This window comes from Typha angustifolia, chromosome 7, assembly GCF_048772165.1.
Source record: "Typha angustifolia cultivar Huaian chromosome 7, ASM4877216v1, whole genome shotgun sequence".
NCBI classification, from domain to species: Eukaryota; Viridiplantae; Streptophyta; class Magnoliopsida; order Poales; family Typhaceae; genus Typha; species Typha angustifolia.
Genome location: NC_133245.1, coordinates 18,489,518 through 18,515,915, shown reverse-complemented (window position 1 = coordinate 18,515,915; position 26,398 = coordinate 18,489,518). Strand labels below are relative to the sequence as shown.

Sequence of the window (26,398 nt, the reverse complement as noted above, 5' to 3'; positions counted from 1 at the left end):
CGAGAAGCTATTTCTATCCTTTTAATTTTTTCTGTCTTTTTCTTCTGCTAATAATAATAATCAGTTGAACGCCAAAGGAATTGTCCTCTGTTTGCTTAAAACCAAGAGAAACAGATACTCTTCAACCGTACCTCATCATCGTTCTCCGTAACGAGGAATTTCATTTCAGACCCATCTGTACTCTAGAAGGATTTTGGTAGGCATGCATAAAAACGTACACCACCAAACGGCCAACAGGTTTAGCCTTTACAGGGAAAACTTGGTTTAGGCTTCCAAATTTTGTGATGTTTGAATTGAATTAAAGCTCGACTATCGGGAAAGGCTGCCAAATTTTGTGTGGTATCTAATTAAGACCACCTATAGAACATATATCATACAAGATGGTCAGCGGCGTAGCTTGTCTCATTGGCCCCGACCGTGGCGCACAATAGTGGGCTCCAGATACACCCTACCCTCCTCTCCTCTCGTCTCGTCTCGTCGATTACTTTGTTAACAACCCATAAATAATCCACACGATAATACAGGCAACAGGGACGTCACCTACACGTATAATCCACGTTGACTCACTCCTTGCCCCGTTGTATGGCTCGATTCTTCGAATTCACACACACACACACACACACACACACACACCTTTATTTAGGCTTTAGACTAAGGTGGACGATTTCAGCTCCCATTTTCAATTATTATTTAATCAATCGGATAATTATAAAACTCTCCGAGTGAAATTTTTACCAGAGCATATTCAGATTCTTAAGACATGAAAGCCCTACAACGATGACATGGGCTGGAATATATTGTCTCTCATCTCTTCGTCCATTTATTTATTATTTAGTGATTATGAATTATGATCCGACGGCAGCTATATCCGTTGATTAACAAATGAACAAACCTTAGAATTATACGTTAACTCCGATTTCGTAACAAGATTTTATTCTCTCTCTCTCTCTCTGTGTGTGTGTGTGTGTGCGTGTGTGCGTGTGTGTCTACAATGAGTAACCCAGAAGAAATCGCGTCTTCTCATAACTCGACAATACGGTCAACGTAACCCACAGCGCTAATCGCACTCAAATCTCTACTATTTACGAGCACTTGTGGGACCGGAAGAGACTTTAGCTATCTGCTACTCGACGAGTCTCTTTCTTTGGTCGAAACCGGTGTGCGGCTGTATGATGGGCGAGCTGCCTAACCAGGGTTAAATCTCCGGCGATATATTAACAATTTCGGCCATTAAAGGAAATATAGAGATAGAAAAAACACAAAAAGAAAAATTAAAAGAGGGAGAAAGAGGCGAAGGCGGAGACGGAGAAAGGAAGCTTTCAGATTACTCTCTCTGGCTCACGAATACCATCCTCCATCAAGCCTAAACCCTAATCGATTTCCCAATATCATCCAGAGCTCGGTTCTTCAATCCAATTCTTTTTATCGCCGCCGAGCCCCCGATCTCAACCATTGTGCGAATCGTCTCCACCACGAGCTCCCGTGAATCGCATGGCTTTGATGGTGTGAAAGGATGGGTGCGGATTCTTTCCATCGGAATCGGCATCAGCATTCGGCATCTGCTGGCGATCGGACTGCAATTCGAGACTCGGGGTGATAGGGGGATTCTCGGTTCGGAGATCGGATGGTTTTGGGCCTCCGATCAAGAATGGAGGATTCTGGGAACAGAAAAGAGGATGGATCTCCCGATGCGACCCCGCCCGCGGTGGTGGAAGAATCCAGCAGCTCTTGTTCGTCGTGGAGGCCGTCCGGAGGAAAGGCCTTTCTTCCTTATAGTGCCCCTTGTTTCACGAATTCGTCGATGAAATTTCGAAAAATCCGGGTCGATGGTGGCAAACCTGTATGTTTTCTGCTCTCGTAACTTTTATCTTTTGCTGGCGTGAAAATTGAATTAAGATTCCCTTTTTTCTAGGCTTTTGCTTGGTGATATTATTTTTCTTTAGATTGGAAATTCGGGTTGTGATTGATCTTGAACTCTTGTTCGTCAATGTGGTCAAAATATGAATTTGAGCCACAATCTATCGTTTTTATTAACAATATGTGCCATAAAAAAAGAAGAAGAAACGATCAATCTTGTTTTTAAGAAACTACATCAAAGTGAAGAGTTAGTGGTAATACACGAGCTGACTGCCTCTTAGCCTAGCTGGCGTGAGTTCCACAACAATACAAGGATGGAAGAGAATAATTTCCTGTATGGGATCTCAAGAGAATAGTAGGTTAACCATTATTCTCCACTTTATTTGATTGGAGTCTGGAGATCAGGGAAACAGGATGATGGCACATAACCACCAAATCGTAGGGGTGCTGTCTGCACTTAATAGTTAATTCCCTTACTGGAGAGACATTTCGTTACCTTTTCCTACATGATTGCAATTTAAGAAACGTGGGGAGTGAATACTGAATACTCACAGTCAGCATTCTTGGATTTGCATCTTTTTCCAGTTTTCAGAATGAACTAGAAATATGATTAAGATATAATTTGAGGATTATTCTTTATCAATTGGTACTTCTCCTAGAATGACATGTAACAATTATGAGCTATTTTAAGAGAGAAACACCATGCTGATGTCCTTGGCAAGCAGGTATGAAATGTATGATACGGAAGGTGGACACAGATTTATGATGAAAACACATATTTTATATCTTTATTTAAATTCTGTTACTTCCACTTGTCTATAATTTGTTATCCTTGGAGAAAACTAAATGAGCTGTTCCTGCATTTGTACTTTCACAACCTCCTTATCATATGTCAGTATATTGGGGGTACAATTATATGTATATAGATGTTGAAGAACTGAATGAGATTTTAATTCATGCAGCTAGTGGCGCGATTAACCAAAGATATTGTTGATACTTACCGAAATTGCAACCCCAATTTTAAATATTCAGAGGCATTGAACCCAAAGCGCTTTCTCACAAATCCATCAGTTGGAGTTTTAAATGATGGCCATGACAATGCAAATTCAGATCTCATCTTGCACGTGAACTCTGTGTTGGTCAATTTGGAATTGAAGCGAAGGTTTGCTTTTATTACTTTAATTTAGATCATGTTATTCTACGTGCTTCCGTGTCCTGCATTGCTTTTCTTATCACTTGATGGCTCTTCAAAAAAAGTTCCGCTTGTTGTTCTCCTCTAGAATAGCTGAATAGATGGCCTCTGAAGAATGCACAATGATTTGGTCAATTGGAACTTTGTCAATCCTTACTTGCGCTTGTAATTTTGTAGCCAGGTTGTATTATATGGCCCTTCACATTCATCTGTGTTTCGTTGATGTTTTTGGTTGTATTAGCTTGAATATTAGCTTTGCCTGTCTAACATATTGCTTTGACCCTCAAATTATGTTTGAAAGTACTGGAATTACAGAAGATAATTGAGAACAAGCAATATGAAACTTCCACGATCGCTGATAATCCATCAAATAATAGTCATGCTGCCGCCAGGTTTACCCTTATAAGCTTTACTTTTGGGTCATCCTACATTGGTTGGCCAGTGTGTTCATGTGCTCTTTTGGAGGAGATCTGCAGAGCATGGATGTTGAATACCTTAAAATTTACCATGCTCGAAAGTTCCTTCACATTACCTATCAGGATAACTTCTCCCACCAGCTCTGAAGTACTTAATGTAAATTTGTTTTGCTCTTCTTTAACTTAAGCTTTTTTTTTCTTCCTTGTACTCTATCTTTCCACAAATTTTGACATTCTTGTGTTTCCTTTTGCGAGCCTTGGTAAATTTCTATAGGAACTTCATCATGCTTGCAACCAACTAGCTTGGAAGACCTACCAAATGGCTTTTCCAATGGCTAAAATTGTAGAAGTTCCTTTTTAAAGCATAGAAGAACTGAGCAGTTAAATTTCTTTCTATATGTAGGTACGTTGTCAAAGATGTTTTGGGACAAGGCACATTTGGACAAGTTGCAAAGTGTTGGGATACAGAAACAAACAATTTTGTCGCCGTCAAGATTATAAAAAACCAGCCTGCATATTATCAGCAGGCTTTGGTTGAGGTCTCAATTTTGCGCATGGTAATGATCTCTGTGGCATTCACATATGTTCATGTTTAATATATAAGCAGAAATTGATTTTGCTATCTTGAACGTACTTGCAGCTGAATCAGAAGTTTGACCCTGATGATCAACATCACATTGTCCGTATACTTGATTATTTTGTATTCCAACGTCATTTATGCATAACGTTCGAAATGCTTGGCTCAAATTTGTAAGCTAGTGATGCTAATTAATTTTCTTTTTTCAATTTGTTGAATGAATTCTTTCCTCTGATTCATGATGGCATGAGAACTTCTCCATTGTAGGTATGAGGTAATTAAGATAAATAACTTCAAAGGGTTATCCTTGAACTATGTCCAGATCTTCTCAAAACAAGTGAGATAGCTCTGCTTTTGTTGTTACCATTCCATGCGAAACCCCAGTTCATTCGCTGTGACCTGAGCTCTGCTTTTGTCATGTTCTCAGATATTGCATGCGTTAGTTGTCATGAAAGATGCTGGCATAATACATTGTGATTTAAAGCCTGAAAATATACTTATATCTGCTAGGTGAGCTGCTCATTGACAAACACTGGCACTAGTATGAATTTGTTTAATTTGTTATACTTTTTTGTTTCTCTCCATTTGAATTTAATTGTAGCATCCTGAACTTTTCAGTGTGAAGCCACCAACAATAAAAGTTATTGATTTTGGGTCAGCATGCATGGAGGGTCGAACAGTTTACTCATACATTCAGGTCTACTTGGTTCCTTTTCTTGAGCTTACTTGTTACATACCCATAGTAATTGATATATGCATGATGGCTCTGGTGTCGTCTATTCTCAAGAAAAACTTGTTTTTTGTTGCAGAGCCGTTATTACAGGTCTCCAGAAGTTCTGCTTGGTTATCCGTATCCAATTTCTCATATATATTCAATCATCTGCCTTATATTTTGGGCAGTATCTGATGCTTTTCTACATTCTGATGTCAGAAGAGGCACAATTTCTTCTGCCTTATATGTTTGCTGAAATTATGTGGAAATGTAATAATTCCACAGGGAAAATCATACCCCTGAATACAATATAGAAACTTTAAGGTTCAAAGATATTCTTTGTTATGGTGCTTAACCCTCATCAGATATAATACTGCAATTGATATGTGGTCTTTTGGATGCATAATTGCCGAGCTATTCTTAGGTTTGCCTTTATTTCCAGGAGCATCAGAGTATGATCTTTTGAAGCGAATGATAGAGATACTCGGGTACGCCATTCTCTTTAATTGCAGCTCCTTTCATTTATCATCTATTATTCTGACATGAGAAGTTGGGTAAAGTGTTGAGAGTTATCATTGTTTCTGTCAAAGTTAGAGAAAAATCAGAAAACACTGAAATTCTTTTAAAAGAAACTGACCGTTGAATCTTGGAAGAACTTCAATCAGCTGCGACACATCCTCTCTCTCTCTCTCTCTCTCTCTCTCTCTCTCTCTCTCTCTTGCCTTTTCCCCCTCTTTGGCATCTGGATTTTTTTCGGCTGAGTGGCATGACAGGGGGAATACCTGTCGGCAAAGCCACTTCCCTACGTTTTCTGTACCATAAAATCATGGTGCCACAACACATATCCTTTATGAGAAGTTACATTAAGGACTAAAAGGCTGCTTCTCCAAATGACAACATTATGATATATTTTGGTTCAACATGACTGCTCAATTGTAGGACAAGAACTCTCGATCTAGTTGTGTATTCTTAAGATTTTATCCTGTCCTGTAGAATTCTGAGTATACAATCACAGTCGCTTTAATAAATTAATACTTTACAGTGGACAGCCACCTGATGATCTGCTTAGGGATGCAAAAAATACGAGCAAGTATTTTACACCTGTTGGACATGTTTATCGTGTGGAGGATGCTGTGTCCTGCAAGGGAGGTAGCAATTCTTACCGAATTTTAACTGAGGAGGAGTTTGAAACGGTGAGTCTTGGATATTTTTCTCATGAATGCATATTCAGTAGTTTTTACTTATTAATTTACTTTCTCTTGGTGCTGTATTGAGTTCAGAGAGAATCAAAAAGACCAACCATAGGGAAACGATATTTCAATTATGTAAAGCTTGAAGACATCATTGCCCATTATCCTTACAGGAAAAATTTGCCTGAAGAAGAAGTTCTTAAAGGTTAGTTGAACTCTCATTTGGTTTGATAAATATTGTTGGCTACAAAAATATACTGAGATTACAATGTTTACCTCTCACCTATTATTTTAATCATGTTCCAGAAAATTTGACCCGCATGGCATTGGTTGATTTCTTGAGAGGTCTTGTTGAGTTTGATCCAAGGAAACGGTGGTCACCTTTGCAGGTCTTTTTGCTAAAAGAATTGTCAGCAGAAGAAATGTATTTGTCAATGAAACTCTTAACTTTAATCATTCCTTTCAGGCTTCATGTCATCCATTTGTCACTGGGGAACCCTTTACAAGCCCTTATAAGCCTTCCCCGGAGACCCCAAGAATTGTAAGTATGACCTTTCATATTGAAACATTCATGATGGAAGATTTTAAGATTTTAGATTGGCAACTCTTTTTCATTCTACCAGGATTCTCTTTCTTCAATGTACTAAGCCTTTCTTGTTAGAAAGATTCATGCTTTGCTTCCACATAAAAACATGCTTCTGGCATAATTTTCATTTTATTTGGTTCTACTGATGCATGTATCTTAATCATTTTCGATGCTTTTTGGTATATACGGTAATATATCCAAGCATGTTGCGCTGAAGCAGGCTAAAGATGAGCCTGTTATGTATCTTTCTCCTGAAGACTGACTTTAATTTGTTGGATGTTACTAACATTTTCCATTGTAGCCTGTTTTTCATCCTGTTGCAGTTGATCACAATCCAGGAGGAGGTCACTGGCTATTTTCTGGTCTTTCTCCTCAGGTTTGTCTGCAACTAGTTTTGTTTGGTTTGCCCTATCTATTTGAACAAAGGCCCTCTTTCACTCTTGCTGATAGGGTTCTTGATCTCACTCTGCTTTTCTTGTTTCCCTTTTTCTCACTATTTGTCAAGCCTCATTTGCTAAGTCTCATATAATTGGATTTTCTTACTATTTGTTGGATTTTCCTTTTTATAATTTCTATAGGTTGGAAGTGTGAACAAGTGTGTACCGTTTAACAGCCCTCATCTTTGGAAGGTGCCCTTTTCTTATGGAAGTAGCTATGGCAGCATGGGAAGTCATGGTAGTTATAATGACAATGCTGGTCTTGGGAGCAGCTATGGAAGTTATGGTGATGTTAGTACTCCACACACATATTATTCACCATTAGGTCCATCCGGAGTCAACTTGCATGCACAAGTTGGAGGGTCTTTCCTTGGATCTAGTCCAGATACTAGACGGAGACCGCAACTGTCTCAGGGCAATGGTTTTGGCTCAAGTCCTGGAAATTTTGGGTCTATGTCTCTCGGTGTTAGTCCCTCCCAGTTTACTCCTCCAAATTCCCAGTATACTCCTCCGACTGCTGGAAAGTATGGTCCCACTTCTCCTGCAAGAGGTGGTGTTCATGGTTCCTCGTTGAGCTATAACAGAAGAACTAGTTGGGTTTATCCCAATATGTCTATGCAACCTCATGAAAATGCATCTCATCATGGTCCTGGGCATTATGGTAATGGCATCAGTAGTAGCTACCCTGATGCTCACATTCGCACACATATTGGTTCTTCTCACAGTGCAGTTTCTGCTTCCAGTCATTCTAACTGGAGGCAACAGGTAGGTGGATTGAATGGCTTTTCTTCAGGTTCCTCTTCAACAAGCCATAGGATTACTCCAGGATCCTGTGCACATGATGTGGTCTCTTCACATTTACCAGAGATTTTGTCTGATAAATCTGAATGCAGTTCGCTGATACCTAATCCAGCAGATTGGGACCCTAATTATAGGTAATATATTCTAGATTATTGCAGTATAGCACTTAATATTACTTTAGCTGATTTCTGCAAACCAGGTAAGTGGTAGGGTTGCACTATGGATGGAGTTTGTACATTTGCTTTCATAATGAAGCAGTGTTGGAGAGCTTGTTCTTAAAAGTTCAAGATTAAGAAACAAAAGCACTCATAGTTACTGCAGTTTCACCTTCACGATGAGAGTAGCAGAAGGCTTTCATTTCTATCATTGATACAGCTCGCCATTTCTTCCATTATCTCATATATAACTGGAATGCAATATAAATCTTTTCAGACTAGATTTTGACTTCTAGAAAAGTTCATGCCTAGTGTATATTCTTTATCTTTGTTGTCCATCTCTTAACATATTTTTGTCTTTTGTGGAAATAAATAATCATTACTTGTCTTACATGACATTGGTTTTCAGTCAAGTGAATCCCAGATTGCATTATTCTTCTCGAATCCCAAGGGATGATTTATGTTTTATGTTTTATTCTCTTATAGTTGATCTTTCTTCACCCCTAAAGCTTCTGTGGCATGTTCTGATTAATATTAGGATTTAATGAGACAATGATATATTAATAATTTTGAACACTATTCTCAATAGTCATATCCCTTCAGTGGTTTTTTATATGCTTGTTGTCTTTTACATGTTTGGCTGAGATTGCATTTGAATATAGTATTGTTGAAACGATTGGAATATTGTATATTATTGTTAAATTGAGATCTTGCCTCAAGTGTTGATTTATATTATGGTTGGGAAGTAGAATAATCTATTCTTGAAGTACTTTTGATTCTGAGTAGAATTTTTCTCTTTTACTAGTGATGAGTCTCTTTTGCAAGAAGAAAATTCAGAAGAGAGCTCCCTATCTTTTGAGTTTAATAATACCATTGCCATTCCCCTTGGTAACACAACGGATGCTGCAATTCCAACAAATGGAGCTAACAGATTTCGCCATGGCCAAAGCCAGGCTCATGCAAGCTCAAATATTGGATCATTAGATCAAAGGTATGAGCATTGGTTGACTGAGTTGTTGAAATCAGGATGTCAATACAATATTGCTTTAAAGTCATAAGAATGTATTCTTTTACCTTGTTTCCATAGTAGGTAAACAAGTTCTTTTTCCAACAGTCTTATCAACAGTTTCAGATAGTTTGTGCTGTTATCATACTAAATCTTCTAAGAGTTTCTCTGCTGGTTCAGAATATTTCAGCAAATCCACGTAGTACCGGATGACCTGTATATTTCTTTTCATAAGCTGTTTGATGCTCAACATGCATACAAAGCTATTCTATATCTGTCATTTTTTCCAGTGATAATAGGATGCTCGCTGCTTGAATCACTATGTATTTTAGCTTTTGGCCTTTTGCTAGTTTTTACATTTTTGGGAATTTGATGTGTATTTCTATGACACTATACCTCTATTGAAGAGCTTGAAAGATTCTGTCTCATTGCAGTCTACAGTTATTCCATTATTTTTTTCTTGAATAGAATTTGCATTACTGTATCAATATTTTATATGAACGTTCTTATGTTTATTGAGCTAATTTTTGTTGTACTGCCGATGTGCTTACTGATGTCATGTCTTCTTGTGGATTGGTCTGGATGCTACAAAAGTTTGCAACAATGATACCTCAACCAGAATTGAGATACAGAAAACCTCAAGTTTGTTTGTGTCAACACATTTTAAAGGTGACTTTGTAGTTTTGACAGTTTACTCTTAATAGACCACCCTGCAAACTATACCAGATTGTAGAATATTCACCCATACATCTGGCGGTGGTATACTCATTGTTTGCCTTTATTAGCTGTTACAGAGGAACAAGTGGACCATTATATGCATAATTCTTGGCTCCTAGTTGTGATGCTTGACGATATTATCAATTGTTAAATTTAGTGTCCGAAGAAAGTGTTTGTTGTTTCCTTCACTTATTCTCTTACTTGAATACAGAAGAGATCGGCAGTTCCAAGCATGTTCACTTGGTGAGAGTAGCCTTTCTACTGCATATGATATGCATGCTGGATATGGACGTTCACATTATTTTCAGCAAAATTTTCCCAGCCGGTTTGGACAGCAATCTGTTCAGCAGCTCAATCATATAAATTCCACTTTTATGAATGAGAGGACTCATCAGTTTGCACAACCAACTCAGTCAAATTACAGCATTGCAGATTCACATTCTTCTGCTAACACCATATTGGGCAATGGAATGCCCTGGGGTAAATTTCATAACTATACTCTGGGCAATTGATGATTATTTGACTTTTTTCTAATTGATCTTTATGATACATTGTCTTGCTCAACCTGAGATTATCATTCTTATCATGTTGTTTAGATCTTTTTATGATGTCACTTAGATGACACTTGAGAGAAGTATAAAGTGTCAGCACCCTCTACTGATGTCAGTATGGAATTTCAGTAGTGCAGTGCCAAGAAATTATGCTGTACTATTCTAGAGCACATTGATAGGAATAGAATCTGAATACAATTTAATGAGCATAGTGGAATTCAAATAGAACTTAAAAGATTGTACGGTTGGAATGTAGAGGGCAACTTGCTTCCTAATGAAAAAGTACCATCATTTCTGAAAACCTGAAAATGCAGTGTGAGTAACATGCCATTTGTCTCCATGTATGCAAAATTCTTATACGTATGCTAATAAACAAAGATGTAAAAAAGTGATAAAATGTTTACTGATGCATGACATCAAATTTGATCTTAATTCAGAAAACATTGGGACTAAGAAAATTCTGAATAAGCATAATTCCTGGAGGAGATAATATAATCACGGCCATTTTTATTTTTTAATTCTTCTTTTGGTGCTCATTCGAAGAGTTTAGCTTAAGTATTTAGCAATTTGCACTGCACGTCATCCATAACATGATGCTAGATACTGTTCCTTTCCATTCCCATGTAGTAATTTGCACTCCACATAAATAAAGCCAAAAATTACTCCCATAATAAAAAAAAAGAAAGAAAATGAGGAAAGAAATAAATGATGTAATGTAAAATGTTTATTTCTTCTGAAGTGATATCTATTGCTATAGATATAGATATTTGTGGGTAATAACATGTTCTGAGGCCTGAATTATCTAAGGTAACTGGCATTACCTGGAAATGTGCATTCATTTATACATATATGTTTCTCATCTTTCCTCAAGTTTCCACTCTTATATTCTGGAGAGCGCCTAGAACAGTAAAATCATGTTTAAAGATGAAATAACTATTTACATGAATCCTTTATTTTTCTAGATTATCTTATTGACTATGAAAAGCTGCAAAAAGTACTTCCACATATTGACCACTCTTTTTGATACAATTTAGTGTGGGATTTCTAAATAAGTTGGCAACCATATTATTTCCTTGTCAATTTTATTCTCTTTTGGCTAGCTGTTTACCATGCCTAACAATTAAATGAATTAATATGTCACATGTTCCTTTCAATTTCTTGTTGTTTCTATTTGGCGAAAGAAATAATCATCATCATTATACTGCAATCTGGCTTGATAAGGTTCTACTTCTAGATGCTCATCCATTATGTTTGAGTGCTGTTCTGCATGATCTTTTGTAGTACTGTCTGCTAAAGTTCTACAATGGAAAATGCCATTTGGGCATTGCCACTTGAGCACTTTTGACCAATCTAGTTTCATCGTAGGACGAAGGGCTGGACATTCCCTTACTACTACTCTACCAACATCCCGTGCAAGAAAGGACTATGGAAAGATCTCATGAAGCAAAGGCTGAATAGCAAGACTGCATATTTATTACTGGCTCAGAAATTTGTAATTGCAATTCCCAGTTGCCTTTCTTTTCTCTCTTTTGACAATCCTCATTTGGATTTCGTGCAGTGACTGCGCTCATTTGGATCTAATTTAATGCATTCTGCTTGCTAAATATAATAGGTTATAGTTATGGTATTTTCTGTTCTTTCATGTGCTGAGCTTCCAATTGCTTATATCCAGCAGGAGGCTAGGAGCTTCTATGCCCAACTACTAAGTTGACTTGCAAACTGATTATATACAAATCAGACTTCTCTAAAATCCTCTCACCATGGGCAATTAGTTTGAATTACTAGATTTTTAGGAGGTTGGGCTGTGTTCACTTGTGAAATAATAATATTTAGTTTAATACTAGCATAACAAGTAATAATTATATTTGATGTAACATAAAATTGACATGAAAGTATTGAGATCGGTGATGTTTTAAATCAAATGATGAAATTACTAGAGTAGACGGAAAATAATATTTAAAAAAAAAATTGTACCGTGCGGGTCTGTGAGGTCATAATCTTGTATTTAGGCATGCGAGGTTATAATTCCATACTAATCCCACACTCTCAAGTGTGTAGGGGTGTAAATGAGTTGAATCGGAGCGAGCCGGCTCTAGTTTAGGCTTGCCTCAAAAATTAGTTTGAAAGCGTAATTTGATGTTAGGCTCGACTCGGCTCAACTTGAGCCGAGCCTAAGTTGAGCCCAAGCTTGGCTAGAGGAGGACGGTGGCTTGTCGGAGGAAGAGGAGATTGATGGAGGAGGAGAAAGCAGCTTGTCAAAAAAGGAGAGGGAGGCTAAGGGAGGAAGCGGCTTGTCGAAGGAGGAGGAGGCTGACGAAAGAGGCAGAGAAAGACGATCAATCACCACCTAGAGAAAGAAAAAAATAATATTTATTTATTTATTTATTTTGATCGTTTGATTATTTGAGAAGTGTGAGAATTAGTGATGGGAGAGAGGAATAATGATGACTAAAAATAAAATAAAATGGAGGCTAGGTTGGTCATATCAAGAGAAAAAGAAGATATAAGCATTTAAAATGATTTTGTGCTCTTAGCCATATGACTAATGGAGATTTAAAAGGGTTGTCCTTTTAGCCACCTTTCGAATAGAGAGCAAATGAGTATATTAAGATATTAATATATATATATATATACCAGAATGAGAAATCTTATTGAACAAGTATATTCCTGTTTCATAGGTAAAGGGAGCTTAGTATATTCTCCTACATTGTAGAAAATATTCAGTTCGCCTGTTGTGCATTGAAAGATTGAAGTTCAAAAATATAAGGTTACTTTACGGAATTTTATATTTTGTTTGCGGTCGGTCGTCGGTCGTCGGTCGTTAGAAGCTTTTAAGTTTTAACCAAGTCGTGAACCTCTTTTCTGGCCACGGGGCAACAAACATCCCAGCTTATAAAGACCCTTGTTTCATGACTTGGAATGTTAACTCCAGTTGAGTTGAGGAGATTTTGTAGTCAAGAGTTGGTTAGGGGTGGTAGTGCGACATTAAATGTAGCAAGCTACCGGGGAATGGGCACCTTCGCCCAAAAGAAATTAATTTAATATCGTGGTGGGCCGATGGCCCACGTATCAGATATTAAACTGATAAGAACAGATACTACACTTGATCTTCTTAGCCAAAAGGCCGAGAAAGGTATGATTTGCTAAGCTGTAGTTGAACGCCGCTGTGCGTATTCTTCAATCCATCGATGTGGCACTAATATCGCATCTTGGAATAATAGTATTATACTATTTCGTTTTTGTAATCTGGGGATTAGTATAGTCCTAAGGTCGCGTTCGGTCGCGCGTTAGGCCGCATCCAGCAGATCAAAGGGTTTTAGATCCCTTCCAAAACCCTAAAAAGCTCAGTTCCGGGGATAGATTGCGGGTTCCATTTCCAGTTTCCAATTGCTCTAAAAGGAAGATTTCGAAGTCCTTGCTCATCCACTCGGACCGAAACAAACCCTAAAATTCTTGGGAATTAGTACTACGATTTGGTTGTTGATTTCTTTGCTGGTGTGATCAAACGCTGGATCTTGGGCGTTTGGGGAGAGATGGCGTCAGCCATTACCGGTCAGGGCTCGGCAATGAAGAGGCGGGACTCAACGGTGACGAGGGAGGGGGATCAGCTCATCATCACCCCACTCGGCGCCGGCAATGAAGTGGGTCGCTCCTGCGTCTACATGACCTACAAGGGGAAGACCATCTTGGTAGGGAAAAGCTAGTCTCTTTCTTACTCTATGTGATATCTTGGTTACATAGCTGTGCGCTGAGATGTGATGTCTGTTGGTTTTCTTTGGCAGTTCGATTGTGGAATACATCCGGCGTACTCGGGCATGTCTGCGCTTCCTTATTTCGACGAAATTGATCCTTCGACAATTGATGTGCTTCTTGTTACTCAGTACGCATTGCTTCTCCTTTTGTTTCCTTTCTCAATTTCTCAATTTCCTGTCGAGTAAGCACATACTCTGATATAATTATGTGTCTATATATATATACACACACACACACGTTATGTATTCTTGGTTTTTCTCAGGGACCACTATTAGAGACATCAACGACATTTTTGTGTGTTATGAGCTCTGAATAATTTGTACAAACTTGCATAGACATAATCTGAAAAACTACTTTGTAATGAATCTTAGCTTGTCCTACATGTAGATACTAATCAACCATTTGACAATGTATACTGTTGATATCTTTAACAACCCATATGATATTTAATAGAATGCCAGGTTGAACTGTGGCCCATGAAAATGTAGTCCTGTTGATTCTAGGATATTTCATGGTTAAATCCGGAAAATCAACTCTTGTGACTAGAAGTGGCAATGGATTGGCATACCTTCAATTACCTTTAGTGTAGGTAAAGGTATGTGTGTAATCCATACATAGATCTGGAACTTTGGACATCAGGTCGATTATGTAATGTATGTACAAGGTAGTTGATATAGATCAAGTTCCATTTGTTTGGCTAGTGAATCGGACAGACTGTCTATTGTAGCGCCAGCTAGGTATATTTCAGGGCAACAATCATTATCTCTTAGATAGAACTAGAATAGATATTTTTTGTTTCCTACTCACACCTCTGCGTCATTGACATTTCGCCATTGCTTTGCTTATTCTTTTTAAGGCTCTCTTGGAAAGATGATTTAACTCAGCCTTAAGGCACTCACCCTCCTCCTTTAACTTTCAATTATAAACCCTCCCAACTAGTTGCTTTATTGCTAAAGTCCTACCTTTGACCTTATTGAATCATAATATTATTTTTTGTTGAGTTTTTTCCCCTTCTCTTGTTATTTGGATTTTCTTCTCATATAACTGCAAATTAATCTGATTTGATGATGTTGTAACTTCTTTGCAGCTTTCACCTTGATCATGCTGCATCACTACCATACTTCTTAGAGAAGGTACATGCTTTTCCTTATGACGATAAAGGTCTTACACTTTTCTATATGCACATTCTTAAAGTTAAATCTGATGCACAGACTACTTTCAAAGGACGAGTTTTTATGACTCATGCAACAAAGGCTATTTATAAGCTGCTACTATCAGATTATGTCAAAGTGAGCAAAGTTTCTGTTGAGGATATGCTATATGATGAGCAAGACATACTCCGTTCCATGGATAAGATTGAGGTACATAGACATTAGTAGGAGTTTCTAGACTTCTAGTCAGTATCTCTAGCTTCTTCTTGAGTAATACTTTGTCCTTTCATCTTTAAGTTGCAAATTATGTTACTTTTATTCCATTTGAGGTGTTTATCTTATTGCTAACATTATTGCAACCTCAAGTAAACCGCCCTCTTGTAGGTATCTACACATAAAGTTCTCCTGTCCATCTTCGAAATTTATTGTTGAGATTTTAAGTATCTGACCATACTTCTTGGTTTCCTTTTAAGATATCAGCTGGTTGCCTTTGCATCTCTGTGTGCTTCGAATGCCTTCAGATGGAATTCTAATTATATCAAGCAGGGAACTTGTTTAAACATGCAGAAAAAAAAAAGTTTAACAAAGAAATTGCACTGCCTGAAAATAAATTTTATTGAACTGAGCAGCTCATTAATCACTAAACAGGATTCTTATTTTCAAGTGTTCTTTAGTACTGTTGAGAAGACTGTAAGACAATTTGCTGATGAATCCTACAGGTCATTGATTTCCACCAGACACTAGAAGTGAATGGGATTCGCTTCTGGTGCTATACTGCTGGTCATGTCCTTGGTGCTGCCATGTTCATGGTTGACATTGCTGGTGTGAGAGTTCTCTACACAGGGGACTACTCCCGTGAGGAGGATCGCCACCTTAAAGCTGCCGAAATCCCCCAATTTTCCCCTGATATCTGCATCATTGAATCCACCTATGGAGTCCAGCTCCACCAGCCCCGCCTTATCAGAGAGAAACGCTTTACAGATGTCATTCATTCAACTATTTCCCAAGGTGGTCGCGTCCTTATACCTGCTTTTGCCCTTGGGAGAGCCCAAGAGCTCCTCCTCATCCTGGATGAGTACTGGTCCAACCACCCGGAGCTCCATAACATTCCCATATATTATGCCTCCCCTCTAGCCAAGAGGTGCATGGCTGTCTACCAGACCTACATAAATTCCATGAATGAGAGAATCAGGAATCAGTTTGCAAAGTCGAATCCTTTTGATTTCAAGCACATTTCTCCATTAAAGAGCATAGAGAATTTTGATGATGTGGGCCCATCAGTGGTGATGGCCAGTCCAAGTGGTCTCCAAAGTGGACTTTCTAGACAACTATTTGATAAGTGGTGTTCAGATAAAAAGAATGCTTGTGTTATTCCAGGGTATGTAGTGGAAGGGACACTTGCAAAGACCATAATCAATGAACCCAAAGAAGTCACACTCATGAATGGGCTCACTGCACCTCTCAACATGCAGGTGTACTACATCTCCTTCTCAGCTCATGCAGATTTTGCACAAACAAGCACCTTCTTGAAGGAGCTTATGCCACCTAATATAATTCTTGTACATGGAGAGGCCAATGAGATGGGAAGGCTCAAGCAGAAGCTCATAACTCTGTTTGCTGATACCAATACAAAAGTCATATCGCCCAAGAACTGCCAATCGGTGGAGATGTACTTTAGTTCCGAGAAAATGGCTAAAACTATTGGAAGGCTAGCAGAAAAGGTTCCAGAAGTTGGAGAAGCTGTTAGTGGCTTACTTGTCAAGAAAGGCTTCACATATCAGATTATGGCGCCAGAGGATCTTCACGTCTTCTCGCAGTTATCCACAGCAAACATCACACAAAGGATCTCTGTCCCTTATTCCGGTTCTTTTGAAGTTATAAAGTATAGACTAAAGCAGATATATGAGAGTGTGGAGTCTCCTTCTGAAGAGTCTGATGTCCTTACATTGATCGTCCATGAAAGAGTGACGATAAAGCAAGAGTCGGAGAACTATGTGACGATGCAATGGTCATCAGATCCAATAAGCGATATGGTTTCTGATTCTGTTGTAGCTATGATCTTGAATATCAGCCGAGAAGGTCCAAAAGTGACTCCTGTGGCAGAAGCTACTAAGACTCAGGAAGAGACAGAAAAGATGGCACAGAAGGTGATCTATGCTCTGTTAGTATCTCTTTTTGGGGATGTCAAAGTTGGAGAGGAAGGAAAATTGGTTATTACTGTGGATGGGGATGTGGCAAGCCTGGATGGAAAGAATGGTGAAGTAGAATGTGAGAATGAGGGATTGAAGGAAAGAGTGAAGACGGCATTTCACCGGATTCAAGGTGCTGTGAGACCAATCCCTCTTTCAGCATCTTGACCAGGGAGCTTCAGCATCCCGTAAGAGGACTGGAGTGTTTTTATTAATATGTTTCGTACACATGGAGTTCTGCTATTGGAAAATGCTTGGTGGCTAAGGCCATTGTATTTTAGTGGGTTATGTGCTTTCTGAGGCTCTTCCATAGGAGCATAAATGTTAGTTGACTAACATCTGATGATGTCTTTTGAGATGCTGGACTTTGTAAATGCTATATACTTTTGGATATGGCAAAGCTACAAGTAGATCTCCTAGATTAATGATGATATTAACTCGACAACATTCAATCTGGCAACCGAAAAACTTCAGATCTTGTTTGTAATGCAAAATATGTTGCATCTATTTGTTCAATTCAAGTTGTGCCACCTTTTCCAATTGAATATGATTGTAGCAAGATGAAATAATTTATTATTTGCTTTGGATCCGATAATTTAAACTGCCAGTGGAATTCATTTTCTGTTTCAGCAAACCTTGCTTACTTTCTCTGTTCAGGATACAATCAGACTGAACTTGTTTGGGTGCTCAAAGTTTTTGCTTCGCTTGTTACCAAAAATTTTCAAGTATGACGAGGAAAGATGGATTGCTGTACATTAACCATTAACGTGCTTTCAAGTGAGCAATCAACTAACTGATCAGGTTTGTCACAGACACAGTATGCAGCTTCTGTAGACAATGATGTACTTTCTCGACTTTACTCTTGTTAATGTCTTCAAAACACATCTAATAAGTGATATAAATCCTAGTTGACCGAGACCAACCAAGCTTATTAGAATGCTCAGAAAGGAAGACGATGCACGGGCCGACATGCCAAACAGAAACGACGTTGATTACTCGATAACGAGGTTTTCGATACAACAAACCAAGAGGAAGAACAAGTAGAGATCTACAAATCACAGCGCTCGCTTGTTTTACTAGACACGACCTTCCCAGAGGCAGTCGAGCGAGGGATTTTTAGATCCTTGGAGGAGGCTGGCGACATCGGCCGGGGGCTTGAGTCCCATGGCGGCGGCTCGCTCCCATCGCTGGAGACGGGTGAGGCCGATGCAGGGCCCGTACCTCATGTCCAAGTCGAACTGCCGTAACCTCTCCTCCTCCTCCCCGTATTCATCTGCACCACAAACATGGGGTTACTGTTAGTGTTAGAGGGATTTAAAGAGGGAGGAGGTCATGTATATAGTACCGTCGAGATCGACGGAGCCGTGGGCGATGAGGGCAGGGGTCGGAGCGGGATCGGGTGCTCCGACGGAGGCGGCACCCGTGTACTTGCTGGATTTCTTCTTTGAGGGCTTGGTGACGCCGCCCTTCTTCTTCTGCCGGTAGAAACCCTTGATGTCACTCGATGCCATTCTCGTCCTTTTTCCTTCCGAAACCAAGGCTTTTGAATTTCGAATGCCACAGCCCAACCTCGCCCCCCTTTCATTTCAAACCTAAGGAAGACCACTCTCCGACGTGGATAGCTCAAAATCTCGCCACGTTTCATGTTAGCAGATTAAATTTTAATAAACACAGTTAAACAATTATCTTACTATATATATATATATGTAGGGTCTGTTTTTTTAACTTGTCCTTGTGAGTTATCTTTATTGATATTTATATAATATTTTAGCAGGACAAAATGCACCTTGGATTACTTCTCTATCTCTATTCATTTCTTTCCTTCCATTCGTGGATTAAACTCTTCTAGAGTTCGGGAGGCCTCGCATTGCAGATTAGGTCGGGGGATTGGAGCGGCATTGGTAGGTAGTAGGATCGCAATTGGGGGAGGGTGAGAGGAGGTGGAAGTGATGGGAACCGGAAGCAGCAAGAACTACTCGGCGGCAGCTGCGACGGATGGCGCTTGGAAGGCAAGAGCGAAGGGTTCGAGACTCTTCTTCACATCTTCCTGCTTTGGCTTCCCATCGACTCTTTCGGATGAGAATGTGAGCATTCTCTCTCTCTCTCTCTCTCTCTCTCTCTCTCTCTCTTTGAGAATATATAGATATATATATATATATATTCTCAAAGAGAGAGAATATATATATTGGGTTCCCTTTCGATTGTTCGTGAAAGTGTTGGATTTTGTTGCAAGTGAACATGTAGAAGAAGTCGGTAGCTTTGTTTAATCTTCTCCTTCCTGTTTGTTTTTATTTATTTTGTCACTGAACAAGCTAAGGGCAGTATGTATTCCCTCAAGGAAATAACACTATGCCTTCTTCTGCCATCGCTGTTCTCTTGACGATTTGCTGAGTTTGTCGCGTTCTGTTTGATAATTTATCCTCTTCTTCTTATGATCGAACCAACTCAGTATTGTTATGCGGTTTACCTTGGAACCCATCTGCAAATAGTGATTTTGATTAGTTGCAGCCACACCACAGTTAAATTCTTGTTTTTATCGTAAATCAGAATCTAGGAACTATTGACGGAATAAACTTCTCATAAATTCATTTGCAACCACTTGCTTCTAAGTGTTGCCTCCTGCTGATCGGTGAATCAGCAATAAATGGCAAGTGAATTGACCAAAAGTTCTCTGAGGTGTTTACGTGAGCGAATTTTTTTTACCCAATTTCAGAAGAAAGATGATAATGCATGGGAAGGCAAGGAGTGGTCCCGTCGCTGCTACGACTGAAGCTGATGATACATCCATTAGAGGGAATTACGAAGGTTGTCAAAAACACGGGCCTGAATGAAGTGGGTTTCCAATGTTGATTTCTGAAGATTGTGAACAAAGTAGAGAAAACTGAGATAGTAATATCACAAGATAATTCAGCTGCCAGTGGCAGCTCTGCTACCACAGCTGTTATTAGCAGGTCGAAGAATTTCACAGGCCAGCAACTATCTGGTATTGGTTTTAACCCTGATTATACTAGTTTCAGGTTAAACGGAGGTGCTCGATTGCGGTCACCAGGGACCAAGTCTCTCTTCTCAGTCACCTTCCCTGTCCTATACTGTGATGGAGGTAACAATGTTCATGAAAATGTTAGCCGTTCCTTCAATAGAAATAATACACAAGACCCTAATGTGGGAACTACTATTTCTCCAGATGCGCTCATGAATAATGAGAGAGATCACTACAAATTCTCGATATTCACATTCAGAACGTAGTATTGGATGGCTGCATGATAGGGTTGTTCTCAGAAGTGCTTCATTCCCTGAGTGAGGGATTATTAGCTTCTCAACTTCTTGATGATAGTGATGGGCCTACAGAATCTAGCTGCCAGGACAATGGAAGACAAGTCTTAGATAGTGCAGTAAGAGCTGCATTTTCTTCCAACAGGAACATTTAATTGCTACCAGTTTCTTCTGGCAACAACCCCTTTCCTATTGCTAGCTCTGTGGATAGCAGCAATTATCATGCCTCAGAAACTCTGCAGCTGACAGGAACTAGAAATCATGATTTACTGGAACATTGATCAACATTTCTTGAAAAGAGGAGAAGGATCAGATCTCAGGTAGTGTAAATTAGATTTGCCATTTCTACTTATTCATGCCATCAATTAAGGGTAACTTCTTTTAGCAGGTCCATGTTCTCCAGAGATTTGGTAGTAGATTTGAGAACTTATCAGGCCACGACAGATCAGATTGTGCATCTTGTCTGGACAACATCGAATAGGCAGAGCAAGTAGCCGACTTGGCAATTCTGATGATGAAATGTGGGCTAGCATATCAAGAATAGTTTTTGTTAGCAGAAGCACTTTTTAAGGTACTTAGAAATCCTCAGAAAGAACTTATTCTATGATTTTCATGGTTATAAATTACTTGTGAAAGAAGTTAAGTTTATTTCTGTATATATTCATTTGACAAGGGTGATTGCAATCTCAAACTCCACAGCATTAATCATGCTGCTTCATGCCAGAAATTTGTCTGATGGAAAGCAAACAATAAAGAAATTAGGTCCTCTGTGGTCTGTGGTGACCCATGTTGGTGCATTGCAATTAAGCATGACATTATCACAGGAAGCTAGATGTTTTCATCTCTAACCTTTAGATTGTGCTTCAGAGTTCAGATGTCTGATTTTCAATTTTGTACAACTTTCACATTTAAATTCTTTTTTTTTGTGTGTGTGCAATGACTGACACATTTTGGTACAACAGAGCCGTCTAATTTTTCCTTTAATAATCTAGATTTTAAAAAAAAAAAAAACTAAAACTTTCTTTATAGTCTGTTAGTTGACTCGTTATCATTTATGGCACTCCATGTTTGGCAAAATTTATCAGTTAGTTGTATAAAAGCAGCATGGATCTTAGATTTTTTTTTTTTTTTTTTTGACTTTTTACTGACAGATGCTGTATATGTCTTGTCGAGTATGAAGGAGATTGCATGGGAGCATTGCCTTGCAGTCATGAATTTCATCAAACATACGTAAATAAATGGTTGAAAGAGATTCCCTGGTATCTTCTTAATCCAATTATAGGCACATTGAATTAATGAATTTGTACTTAAATCTGCATATTTCAAAGTAGTGGCAATAATCTATCCATACTCCAAAGGAACCTACTAAGGATCTTAATATCGAAATCTCCAAGAGTCTACCACACAAACTGCTATATTTGTTAGATGGAAGGTGTAATGGGTAGGTCTGGTCCCGGCTTTTTTTAATATTTATTTATCTCTTAATCTTGCCACTTCTGTTCGCACCTATGAAACTGCATGGGTGGTGATATTCCATATGTCAAATTAACTTCAAAGGGACCTGCGGATTCTCTTCTTTTCACGAAGCAAAGCTTCCAGCGTTCCTTTGTTAGTGTTACTTGTTAAGAACTGCGTTTCTTTTCTTTGCAAGCATCCCCAGACAGATCTCACTCACTCTGTTGTGAGATGGAGGATTACAAACACTACCATGTAAATGTGAGGCCTTAAGAGCCTTTTTTCCCCCCATTTAAATAACCTTGTTTCGTACTTTCCTTAGCTATTGTGCAGCAAAGTTTTTACGAGTTTTTATTTTTCACCAAATTAAACTCTCTTTTTAAAAAAAAAAAAACCCAAAAAGACTGATTTATTTGATCAAATGAGATTTAATTTACTGTATTTCTAATAAAAATACTGATTAAATTCAACGTTGTTATTAGCAGATATTTTTTATAAAGTCTTAACTATTAAAAAACTAAGTTAAATTTTTTTTTATATGCATAAAATGCTAATTAATTTAAATAGGATAAGATAAAAATACTGAGATGTCACCATCTTTGCCTAGAAGAAAAATACTGATTAGTGTAATATTTTTATTAGGATTACAGTAAATAAAACACTATTTGATAATAAATTTTAGAGGACCCTATTTCGATAAAAAAAAAAAAAGAAAAAAAAAAGATTTGAAAAATAGGCTAGTTTGGTCAAAAACTCAGTTTTTACTCATTCGTCAATGAGTTAATTCCAGTCTGTTAACTTTGGTGAAATATTTACCATTATCACACACTCTCAGGACTTGTGGTGATGCTACCACACCACTTGGACCTCTTCCTTCCTGCTCTTCCTTTGGCAACAATAAAAGGGAGAACAAAACGAAAGAAAGAGATGGAGGAAGTATTATTGACACAGCCAAGCCATGACATCTCTCCTTCCGCCTCTTCTCCATCTCTCCTCCGCCCCTCATCCAAGCTCTTCCCAAGCTCAAGATGCCACTACTACCGGCGTTCCTGCCAAGCTCACCGTCCTCCGCTCCCGGCTGAGCCAGCTTTGCAAGGATGGCCGCCTCGACCTCGCCCGCCGCCTCTTCGACTCCCTACCCCGGCCGGCCCCGACCATCCTCTGGAACACACTCCTCATTGGCTACGTCTGCAACTCCTTCCCCGACGACGCCCTTCGCCTCTACCGCCTCATGAACCACCAGCATCCTATCCCCTCCGCCTCGGACCACTACACCTACTCTTCCATCCTCAAGGCCTGCGCCCACTCCCGCCATCTTAGGCTCGGCAAATCCATCCACTGTCACATCCTCCGCCGCTCCCCGGCGCCGCCCAAGAATCGCGTCCTCAATAATTCCCTCCTCAACATGTACGCGTCTGCTGCTTCTGACGCGGAACCAGCTTGCTCTGACGTCGTCCGCTTGATGTTCGACCGAATGCCCAAAAGGAACGTTGTCTCTTGGAATACGGTCATCACCTGGTACGTCAGATCCCGGCGCCCGGAAGATGCGCTTGCGCTGTTTAATTGTATGATCGAGGTAGGCATTAGGCCGACTTCCGTCAGCTTCGTCAACGTATTTCCCGCTGCATCAGCCGTTGTGGATGGTGACAAGCTTTCTTGTGTTCTCTACGGTTTTCTTGTTAAGCACGGACAAGGGTATGTTGATGACCAGTTTGTCATGAGTTCTGCGATATGTATGTTCTCTGATCTTGGGGACACGAAATCAGCTAGAAAGATGTTTGATCGAGCTGAAGAGAAGAACACGGAGGTGTGGAATACAATGATGAGTGGATATGTCCAGAATGGGCAATTCATTGAAGCCATATCCCTTTTTATCGAAATTTTGGGATCCAAAGTGGTTGCTGCGGACACTGTCACTTTCTTGTCCTCCCTAATAGCAGTCTCGCAATTGCAGGATGTCAGACTGGGTCGGCAGCTGCATGGTTATTTGATAAAAGACAAGTTCTTGATACTACCTTTGGTTCTTCGCAATGCGCTCATCGTCATGTATTCGAGGTGTGGTCACGTTCAAACTGCTTTTGAGCTATTTGATCAGATGACTGAGAGAGACATTGTATCTTGGAATACCATGATCACTGCTTTTGTGCAGAATGATTTGAACTTTGAGGGCCTGATGCTGGTTTATCAGATGCAGAAAGATGGGCTTGCTGTTGATCCTGTGACATTGACTGCCTTACTTTCTGCAGCATCAAATCTGTGCAGTCTAAGAATCGGGAAACAGACTCATGGATATCTCATCAGGCATGGCATCAAGTGTGAAGGAATGGAAAGTTATCTCATCGACATGTACTCAAAATCAAATTGCATTGAGACTGCAAGGCGACTATTTGATGCCGAGTGTCCTGATATACGAGATCAAGTCACTTGGAATGCCATGATTGCAGGATATACACAAAGTCGACAACCTGAACAGGCTATCTCACTGTTCCGTGCAATGCTTGAAGGAAAACGGGGACCAAATTCTGTGACTTTATCATCACTCCTCCCTGCTTGCGATCCAGTTGGAGGAATACAAGCCGGTAAACAAATCCATGGATTTGCCATTCGCCGGTATCTAGACACTAATCTTTTTGTTGGTACAGCTCTAGTGGATATGTATTCCAAATGTGGTGATATTTTATCTGCAGAAAGGGTTTTTGATGGTATGGCAGAAAAGAACACCGTCACCTACACCACGATGCTGTCTGGATTTGGACAGCACGGTCTTGGCGTGAGAGCTTTGTCTCTCTTCCAGTCGATGCAACAGTTAGGTGCAAATCCTGATGCCGTCACCTTTGTGGCAGTCATTTCAGCATGTAGTTACTCTGGGTTGGTGGATGAGGGTCTCATTGTGTACGAATCGATGAAGAAGTTTGGAATTCTTGCTACACCAGAGCATCATTGTTGTGTTGTAGATTTATTAGCTAGAGCTGGCAGGGTGGATGAAGCATTTGAGTTTGTTAAAGGGTTGGGTGAGGATGGGAATTTTGTAGTAATCTGGGGATCATTGCTTGCAGCATGTAAATTACATGGGAAACTGGAGTTGGTGAAGTTGGTCTCTGAAAGGCTCTTTCAGATGGAAAAGGAAGAAGGCCTTGCTGGCTATCATGTTCTGCTTTCAAATGTATATGCCTCAGAAGGCAACTGGGATAGTGTTAATAAGGTGAGGAAAGAGATGAGAGATAGGAGCTTGAGGAAGGATCCCGGGGCTAGTTGGATTGGAGTTGAGGCTGCGATGCACAGATTCTTGTCTAGGGATCAGAAACACCGGGAGAATGACCAAGTATACTCAATACTCCATGAACTGGCTTTGGAGATGAAATCTTCGGGTCACAAGACTCCAGTAGATCCTTGTCTTGTGGATGGGTTGACTGAATTTGATTAACGACATATATTTGGGGATTTGTTTTGAGTCGAGATAGTTGTGAGCATAAAAAGGCAGCTAGTAGGGCAGTGGTTGTTTTAACTTCTCCCGAGATAGAAGGCTTTCAACTAATTTGTCCCTAACGTCCTGCACTGTTGTTAGGTAAGTGCGGTTCTCCATGTGGTACCATGATTCATTCACTCCAGATCTTAAAACGGTCATGCTCCTTCAAGTATTTTGCAGTTTGAGGGATGCTGAATTATGATGCAGATGCACCCTGATTGTGTGTGGATAGGAAAGCAAATAATTCGAAGTTATTATTAAGGAATAAAGAATGGACAGAAGGGAATGAAGAATCATAATGATTTATCTTGATTGAGCTGGTTTGTGTTTTAGGACTATTGCACTTTTTAGTATGGTGACGTGTGTCAGACGCAAAAAGGAAAAAAAAAAAAAAGAAAAAAAAAGAAGAAGAAGTGAAAGCAAAAAAGCATAGAGACGGGAACTGAGAAAATGAAGGAGCAAAGCCTTTTGGAAATTGGCACAGCTGCACTAACAACTAACTTGATGCCATGCGTTTTATTGAAATGAATTAAATCAGAAATATTAATCAATGACTGAAGAAGAAGAATTTCCTTATCTGAGATCTACTATTGTTTGATTGATCGTAGCTGCGGAAGAATTCTCTTTATTTGTCTTTGACACTTTATTTTTTTTCTAATGCAGTCGAGGTATCAGATAATCATTACAATCAGCTGAATGGGGCAATTTTGTACTGTATTAGTTTTGAAGTTGAGTACAGAAGCAATTCATGTAAATTGCTTTCTCTTTGGAAGCCTTTAAGATGCTTGAATTATGAACTTGTTCACGGGATACAGTAAATGGTCAATAACACACCACCTGGTTGGCTTTTATATTTTCACTTCCAGTAGAGGATAGTATCTCTTCCATCAGCTTAGTTAAATATTTAATAAATG

The 26,398-nt window shown here is 39.3% G+C and overlaps 4 protein-coding genes and 1 pseudogene across 6 annotated transcripts; 3 read left to right on the top strand and 2 right to left on the bottom strand.

The window, feature by feature from the left end:
* The first annotated feature begins 1,235 nt into the window (after positions 1 to 1,235).
* Positions 1,236 to 11,839, top strand: LOC140762259 (dual specificity protein kinase YAK1 homolog). 2 transcript variants are annotated; one of them, XM_073099955.1, is made up of 18 exons: positions 1,236 to 1,840; positions 2,820 to 3,019; positions 3,869 to 4,022; positions 4,106 to 4,215; positions 4,310 to 4,379; positions 4,470 to 4,552; positions 4,661 to 4,739; positions 4,852 to 4,892; positions 5,120 to 5,242; positions 5,797 to 5,947; positions 6,035 to 6,149; positions 6,251 to 6,333; positions 6,411 to 6,485; positions 6,832 to 6,906; positions 7,109 to 7,902; positions 8,729 to 8,914; positions 9,861 to 10,126; positions 11,563 to 11,839. In XM_073099955.1, exons 1-18 carry the CDS (start codon positions 1,625 to 1,627, stop codon positions 11,637 to 11,639), a joined length of 2,898 nt encoding a protein of 965 aa, XP_072956056.1. In that variant the 5' UTR covers positions 1,236 to 1,624; the 3' UTR covers positions 11,640 to 11,839. The 2 variants fall into 2 exon arrangements, with proteins under 2 accessions (XP_072956056.1, XP_072956055.1); XM_073099954.1 differs by having other exon boundaries at positions 9,858 to 10,126.
* A 1,324-nt stretch (positions 11,840 to 13,163) lies between these two features.
* Positions 13,164 to 13,334, bottom strand: LOC140764112 (U2 spliceosomal RNA; annotated as a pseudogene).
* Positions 13,316 to 17,721, top strand: LOC140762110 (cleavage and polyadenylation specificity factor subunit 3-I). The gene is made up of 5 exons (XM_073099727.1): positions 13,316 to 13,886; positions 13,980 to 14,077; positions 15,038 to 15,083; positions 15,162 to 15,311; positions 15,821 to 17,721. The coding sequence occupies exons 1-5, from the start codon at positions 13,731 to 13,733 to the stop codon at positions 17,456 to 17,458; spliced, it is 2,088 nt and encodes a 695-aa protein (XP_072955828.1). The 5' UTR covers positions 13,316 to 13,730; the 3' UTR covers positions 17,459 to 17,721.
* A 539-nt stretch (positions 17,722 to 18,260) lies between these two features.
* On the bottom strand, positions 18,261 to 18,864 carry LOC140762112 (uncharacterized). Its single transcript, XM_073099728.1, has 2 exons — positions 18,636 to 18,864; positions 18,261 to 18,563 (listed from the first exon to the last, which is right to left on the bottom strand). Exons 1-2 carry the CDS (start codon positions 18,799 to 18,801, stop codon positions 18,367 to 18,369), a joined length of 363 nt encoding a protein of 120 aa, XP_072955829.1. The 5' UTR covers positions 18,802 to 18,864; the 3' UTR covers positions 18,261 to 18,366.
* Positions 18,865 to 18,996: 132 nt separating this feature from the next.
* On the top strand, positions 18,997 to 26,065 carry LOC140762109 (pentatricopeptide repeat-containing protein At3g22150, chloroplastic). 2 transcript variants are annotated; one of them, XR_012104700.1, is made up of 5 exons: positions 18,997 to 19,374; positions 20,004 to 20,390; positions 20,475 to 20,883; positions 20,952 to 21,134; positions 21,237 to 21,504. XR_012104700.1 is itself a non-coding variant. In XM_073099726.1 (5 exons), the coding sequence occupies exon 5, from the start codon at positions 22,977 to 22,979 to the stop codon at positions 25,440 to 25,442; it is 2,466 nt and encodes an 821-aa protein (XP_072955827.1). In that variant the 5' UTR covers positions 18,997 to 19,374; positions 20,004 to 20,390; positions 20,475 to 20,883; positions 20,952 to 21,134; positions 22,854 to 22,976; the 3' UTR covers positions 25,443 to 26,065. The 2 variants fall into 2 exon arrangements, 1 of the variants encoding a protein (XP_072955827.1); XM_073099726.1 differs by lacking the exon at positions 21,237 to 21,504 and adding an exon at positions 22,854 to 26,065.
* Positions 26,066 to 26,398: the final 333 nt, after the last annotated feature.

Bases quoted from the DNA above. Each gene is read 5' to 3' on its own strand.
- LOC140762109 (XM_073099726.1), top strand. From the start codon at position 22,977: ATGACATCTCTCCTTCCGCCTCTTCTCCATCTCTCCTCCGCCCCTCAT.
- LOC140762110 (XM_073099727.1), top strand. From the start codon at position 13,731: ATGGCGTCAGCCATTACCGGTCAGGGCTCGGCAATGAAGAGGCGGGAC. The intron at 13,887-13,979 runs GTAGGGAAAAGC...TTTCTTTGGCAG, and splicing joins ACAAGGGGAAGACCATCTTG to TTCGATTGTGGAATACATCC. The intron at 14,078-15,037 runs GTACGCATTGCT...ACTTCTTTGCAG, and splicing joins GATGTGCTTCTTGTTACTCA to CTTTCACCTTGATCATGCTG.
- LOC140762112 (XM_073099728.1), bottom strand. From the start codon at position 18,801: ATGGCATCGAGTGACATCAAGGGTTTCTACCGGCAGAAGAAGAAGGGC. The intron at 18,564-18,635 runs GTACTATATACA...TTTGTGGTGCAG, and splicing joins CGGCTCCGTCGATCTCGACG to ATGAATACGGGGAGGAGGAG.
- LOC140762259 (XM_073099954.1), top strand. From the start codon at position 1,625: ATGGTTTTGGGCCTCCGATCAAGAATGGAGGATTCTGGGAACAGAAAA. The intron at 4,023-4,105 runs GTAATGATCTCT...ACGTACTTGCAG, and splicing joins AGGTCTCAATTTTGCGCATG to CTGAATCAGAAGTTTGACCC. The intron at 4,553-4,660 runs GTGAGCTGCTCA...TGAACTTTTCAG, and splicing joins AATATACTTATATCTGCTAG to TGTGAAGCCACCAACAATAA.